This window comes from Acanthisitta chloris, unplaced genomic scaffold, assembly GCF_000695815.1.
Source record: "Acanthisitta chloris isolate BGI_N310 unplaced genomic scaffold, ASM69581v1 scaffold474, whole genome shotgun sequence".
NCBI lineage: Eukaryota > Metazoa > Chordata > Aves > Passeriformes > Acanthisittidae > Acanthisitta > Acanthisitta chloris.
Genome location: NW_008669615.1, coordinates 30,827 through 37,303, shown reverse-complemented (window position 1 = coordinate 37,303; position 6,477 = coordinate 30,827). Strand labels below are relative to the sequence as shown.

The 6,477-nt window shown below is 46.8% G+C and overlaps 1 protein-coding gene across 1 annotated transcript in view; it reads left to right on the top strand.

The window, feature by feature from the left end:
• Positions 1–44: 44 nt before the first annotated feature.
• The window catches only part of PRDM10 (PR domain containing 10), a gene marked incomplete at its 5' end in the record, with an annotated part of 33,605 nt that continues 27,172 nt past the window's right edge, over positions 45–6,477 (top strand). The window contains 3 exons of the mRNA XM_009073354.1: positions 45–209; positions 2,022–2,081; positions 6,173–6,380. Coding sequence (XP_009071602.1) covers positions 45–209; positions 2,022–2,081; positions 6,173–6,380 — 433 coding nt within the window. The remainder of the gene's footprint in view (positions 210–2,021; positions 2,082–6,172; positions 6,381–6,477) is intronic.

Here is a 6,477-nt window from a genome sequence, read left to right as displayed (position 1 = left end):
CCAACCAGGCTGATTCTCTGATTCTGTGATCTCTTTCCCCCCAGGTGCACTTTGTCCCCGAGGGGGGGACGGTGGCGCAGATCGTGTACAGTGACGAGCAGGACCGTCCCTCGCAGCAGGTTGTCTACACGGCCGATGGCACGTCCTACACCTCTGTGGACACCTCGGAGCACACCCTCGTTTACATCCACCCCGTGGAAGCTACACAGGCATGTGTGGTTCTCAGCCCACCCCGGGTCTGGCACCTAGAAAGCAAAGCAATCCTGGGTGGGGTGACAGCCAGGTGGTGTGAGTGGCGAATTGCTGGCAGTGGCTCTGAGCTGTTTTCCTGCCCACTGCTGAGCAGGGACCTCGTGCTGTTCGTTTGTCTGATGTGCAAATGTGCACAAAGGGTGTGGTGGCTGTGAATGATGAAATGCTGGTTGTTTCACTGAAGGTGAAGTTATAACCTCACTGAAGGTGAGGTTATAAGTAACTCAAAGGTGTTTTCTAAAACATGGATAATCTCTCCAGAAATTCTGCCTCTGTTGTGTTCAGTAAAGAGCTAAGAGCCCTCTCTGTGCCTTCTGGAAGAGCCCTTGTTTTGCACAGTGCAGTTGTCAGAGTTCATAGTTGCAGTAACAGTAGTAGTTTCATAGAATGTTAAGGGGTTGGAATGAACCTCAGAGATCCTCCAGCCCCAACCCCCTGCCCTGGGCAGGGACACCTCCCACCAGAGCAGGTTGCTCAAGGCTTTAGCCAACCTGGCTGTGAACACTGCCAGGGTTGGGGCAGCCACAGCCTCCCTGGGCAACCTGGGACAGTGTCTCACCACCCTCCCATTAAAAAGCTTCCTGAAATCCAGTCTATATTTCCCCTCTTTCAATCTATCCCCTTTAAGTCATGTCTTTTTGCAGAGGATCTTGGTGCATTCAGCCTACATTTGTAGCCTCTCTGCAGAGTTGTTGATTTATAGACCTTTTATATTCTTTCTTCTGCATAATCACCTCATACAGCTTTTATTCCCTGACACCACATGTGTGTATGGGGTTAATGGAGTTTACATCTGTGCCTGTGTGTGGACAGATTAAAGAGGAACAGGAACACTTTGTCAAGAATGTTTTATAATGCCTTTGCTGCCAGGAGAGATTAACAGTGCTGCACAGTGCATGTATTTGACACCCACAGCCATGGCCTGGTCCCTCCTGTGCAGTCCTCAGCTGTTACATCAAACCAGCTCCTACCTGGTGGGATGTCCTGAGAGGATATTTCTCAGGACATCACTGACCAGCCAACTTCAAAACTCTGAGTGCTATCATTTTGTCACAAAAGACACTATCATGCAAGTGAGATGAAATTATCCAAGCCCTAAAGGAGTCTGTGTTATGCTTTATTTTGTTGGAGCCAGACTGACACAAGCTCAGATATTTCAACTTTTGGCAAAGTAAGCAAGACTGACCTCAGTCAGTGCTTAATTTTCTCTGAGTCTTGCTTTTTCTAGGCTCCCATCAGGGCTCTTCTTGCAGCATATTAGTGTCGGCAAGTCTTCTGTGACATTAAAGAGCATCCTGACCATATCAAATTCATGTGCAGGATGCCCCTGACAGTGCCTCAAAAGAAATTGTGCAGAAATTTTGAGAGTTTGCGGGAAGGTGAAGCTCACAGTTGTATTCTCTCCTGCCCTTAGTGTTACATAGTTTTGCTAGAGCTCTTGAATTTCATCCTGTACCTTTTAGCAAATCAACAATTGTCAAAGTGATTTCTGTGAGTAAAAGAGAAGCCTGTGAAGCCCTTTAGCTATACAGATGAAAAGTGCCACATAATTATATAAACTTTTTATGGAGAACCACCTAAATTTAGTTTAATTTCTATGCCTGTAGGTCCACTCGGGTAAGTTGAACCCATGTGCTGTGGTAACAGGGACGTGAGAAGCTGGCCAAGGCTCATGTGTGGGTCATTCCTTGGTGACAGGGTGATTTGTGTGTGAGCTGGGAGGAAACAACCCCAGGGCTGGTTTGCTAAGCCTTTTTCACTTTGTCTAGACTCTGTTTACAGATCCGTCCCAAGTGGCTTACGTCCAACAGGATGCCACCACCCAGCAGGTAAGGAGCACATGTTACTGGTCTTGGGCCTGAAACTGTGAGGGAACTGTTAGGGAAGGTGAAGGGACAATATTGTGGTGCCAGAGGGTAATGAGCTGTCCCTGGAGTTGTCCAGTGGCAGTGCTCAGTCATGTACTGTGCAAGGATCAAGGGCAAAAAGCTTATCATAACTCTCATGATCAAGTTGTGCCTGAATGGCAATGAAAGTTAAGACAGTTTGAGTTTCTCTGTAGTTCATGCTCCACTAAAGTTCTAGTTTACTGCCCCAGATCTCGTGAAGAGCCTTTCAGCAGTGTCCCCTGAAATAAGTCAGTGGCAGGTGTGGCTGACTCTGATTTGCCATTCTGAAAGGCCTGGTCTGTCTGTCCTCATGCAGATCCTGGTCCAAGTGCCTTCAAGTCCACAAAAGACTCTTAGGGGATAGAAAGTTTGCATCAAATTCTAAGTTTACTACAAGCTTGACAGGAAATGAAGTGTAGAACTGATGAAGTTCAGCAACTTGTTCCCCTGCATCAGAGCATCCCAAGTGTGCTGTGCTTGGCAGTGTGAGATGGGCTGGGAACAGAATCAAATTGGAGCCTGTGGTAGTAAAGCTTTGATGATTTTCCTTTTCATCCATCATGGATGGGAAAGTTTTGTGTTAACTCTTCCTGGTACCTTTGGGGATTGCACTGAGGTAATCAGGTGCTTTCAGATCTCTCTAGTTTGAATTCTCTGCTCATCCTAGACTTAAAATCATTACTGCTTGGTGAGTCTTTAATGGCCTGTGTGAATGGATGTGTTAGATCTGAATCATCACCAAAGCCATCGTTAAAATGTGTGTTTATTGACAGTCTGGGGGAGGAGTGAAGGGCTGGATGTGTGCTGAAAACAAATTTCCTTGCTAAAAGACCTTCTCAACTGTTGAGGCAGAGGCAGGAAATGATGACTGACAGTGTGAAGGTGTTACCTGACTTCTAGTTCTCTGGAGGTATTCGGAGCATTCTGGATTTTTTTGCCACGTGATTTTCCTCACATTGAGAAGCCAAAGTTCCTGTTTAATTGTCTTAAAGCTCATTTAACAAATCTGTGATTAATTAAAAGTAGAGATCACTTATGTGCAGTGCAAATAGACTCTGACACAGAGGTGATGTGCTGGGATGGTACCATCCCACGTGCCAGGGGATGAGCACTTGTTTGTGTGTCCTCAGCTTGTCCTCCAACCCTGTTCACTTCCAGTACTGTCTGGTGGCAGTTGTAGCAGAGATGTTAAATTTTTGGGGGATGGTTAATCCCTCATTGTGTCAGCTCCTGCCTTTGCAGGTGTTTTTACATCAGCATTTCACATGGGACATCCCTGAACTGACAACAAATGGTAACCTAATAATTAAAGCTCCTCTTCACTTTCAAAAGTAACTTTATCCTAAAAAGCCAGGTTTATACAAATAATGTCTCCATTCCTTGCAGTGCCTGACATGGAAGTAAGGGCATGTTTGCAGTGTGATTAGTAGCAGGCAGTGCCCATAGCAGGTACAAATTGGCACAAGCTGGTGTGACCCTCTCCTTGCTGGCAGGCCTGGAGGTGTGCCATGGAATAATGAAGCCTCTTCCCTTGCCACTTGGCATCAGAATGTCAATAACAGTCAGATTAGTTCATAGAATATAGAATCACAGAATCAGCCTGGTTGGAAAAGACCTCCAAGATCAAGTCCAACCCTACTGTGGTTACTAGACCATGGCACCAAGTGCCACATCCAGTCTCAGCTTGAAAACCTCCAGGGATGGGGAATTCACCACCTCCCTGGGCAGCACATTCCAATGCCTGAGCACTCCCTCTGTAAAAAATCTCTTCCTAATATCCAACCTAACCCTCCCCTGGCAGAGCTTGAGGCTGTGCCCTCTTGTCCTGCTGCTGGTTGCCTGGGAGAAGAGACCAACAGCTCTGCCATGGTGGTTTCCTCCTCACCATCACACCATTCCCTGCAGTCTTTGTGCTGGAGTTTTTAAGCAGTTTCATAAATGACTCTTAATACCTCTGTAAACACAGCAACTAGATTTGGAGCTTGAAGTCTGTCTGCTTGGGTTATGGATTTCCTTGTCTGCTCCTTCCCTGTTGGCACAGTTCAGTGTTCTCAGTGCTATCTGATATTTGTTGAGCACTCTGCAGAGAATCAGGGCTTGGATTTTAGCATAAAAGCTGCTTAGCAGTCAGAGGCACAAACTGGAAGCCACATGATGTCAGTGGTAGAGAAGGATGAAAAATCACACGGGATAAGAGTGCAAATTCCTGTAGAGATAAGCAGGGAACAAAAGACAGGAAAGGTGATTCCTAGGATCTTAGTTCTGCTGTGTTTTATCGCTGGATGGATGAGGACAGTGTGATAATATGCATTAATTTGCTTGTTCCTGCACAAAAATCATGAGGATATAAACAAAAGTGTATAGTGTGACAGATGATGTAACAAAAAATCAGTGTTGGAATCCTCTTGTTTGGGTGTTTGATCTTCCAGTGAGGTCAATACACCCTCTCAGTCTTCTAATGGATCCTGGACCATAGAATCCTGTGGACTGGAGCTCATCTAGTTCCAACCCCCTGCTGTGGGCAGGGTTTCCTTGAGCAAAAAGAGGAGATGCTGCTTTTTCCTTCTTGACCTTTTCCCTTAAAAACAAGAGCAAATTCGAACATAGAAAAGACCCCAAGTCACTGGTTTTACCAGCAGCTAAAGTGCTCTCAGCATCTGCTTTTAGTGATTTGAACCCAGGCTGGAAAGGACCTTAATTTAAAGCCAAAAGTGGGAGGTAGGAAAGTAAGGAGTTGCAAACTAGACTGAGTTTTGAAGCTTCTCCCTCTGTCCCCAGAGCTGCAGGCTCTGTCCAAGCCCATCATCCCTACTTAAAACCCAAAAGATGCCTGAAATGCTGCAGCTTTGGAGCTGGTGCAGGGCCTGAGGGAGCTGTGCATGTGGGCACTGCCCGTGTGGAAGTGACTGATGGAAATGCTGCAGTGCTAAAATGAGTGCCTATAATTTTAGGTAACTGTGCTCTTGCCTGCTGCTGCTCAGAGCATGAATCCCACCAACCTGTCCGTGCTCGGCAGCGTTGCTGACCCCCCCCAGCCAGTGGCTCTGGAGCAGGGGCCACAAGCAGATAGAGTAAGTCGCCAGGATCCCTTTCCTTTTCCATGTACGAGTGCTCTGGTTCCATTGCTCCATCATCTCAGGGGATGGCTGAGCTGGGAGGAGGTGTGAGAAGGCTGTAGTGCAGATCTGTACTGTCTTCCATAGTCTCACCATGGAATGTGTGGGGTTTTTTAGGAGAGATCAATGTGTTTAATACACAGAGAAACCTGTTCTGCCTGAGCAGCCACCTTAAAATTCTCCTCTCAGTGCTGGAAAGCAAAGTTAACAGAAGGTGTAATGCTGACTGTGACAACAACAGCCACTGGGTCTCCTTGCCAGTGTTTTCAGGCAGCTTCACTGGGTGTAGGATTTCTTGTTCTCCACCTGAAACCTGTGTGGGTGATGGAATATGCACTGCACATCAATTGTTGGAGGTTTTTTAAGGGAAAGAAAGGGATAAACTTGAAAATTAGTGGAAGAATACAATGCCCTCAGCTGTTCTTCATGTCCCATAGTTTATATCTAGTCCCCACAGTTACCTCAGCCCTCACTGATCTGTACCTGTGTGCTCTGGGGGTTGGATTTGTTGGATTGTAAAGGATAGATCATGTGCCAAAGTGCAGGGTTGTCTCTTGTACGAAAGAAGGTGAAATGCAGCTTTAGGCTCTAGCTAATTTCCACAGAGCCTGGACTTGGGTTCAGACCTCCTGTGAGTGTCCAGAGCTCCTCTGATCTCAGTTTGTTCCCCTGAGGGCTGAGTCCCTGGCAGGGTGGAGCTAGGGAGTGACACAGAGGTGTCCTGAGAGAGGCTGTCAGCAGCAGCCCAACATCCCTCGGCATGTTTGCCATGTTGTTCACTTTCCCCTGTCCTCCTGTCCATTGCCAAAGGGAGCAGGAAGGGTAGACTAGCAAGGACCTTCATTGCTTGTCTCTGTGAGTCTGTTTTCCTTTGGGAATCAATCCAGATTGCTTCTTTGTGGGTTCTCTCCTCAGGCATCATTACCGGTGCATAACCAGGTGTTACCTCCTATGGAGGCAGTGGATGGTTCTGACCCCTTGGCACCTCTGCAGAATCAGATGGAAAGGATAGAAACAAAAGAGGAGGATGATGAGGATGAAGATGAGGAAGAAGATGGGGAAGACACTGACATGGATGAATGGGATCCAGATCCACCTCGGCCCTTTGATCCCAATGATTTGTGTAAGGATTTGCAGCCATACAGAATCATAAAGAATACACAGTGCATTGCCTGCCCTCCCCTTTCTTCTTGCCCCTCCATCAGCCCTCCAGTAAATAG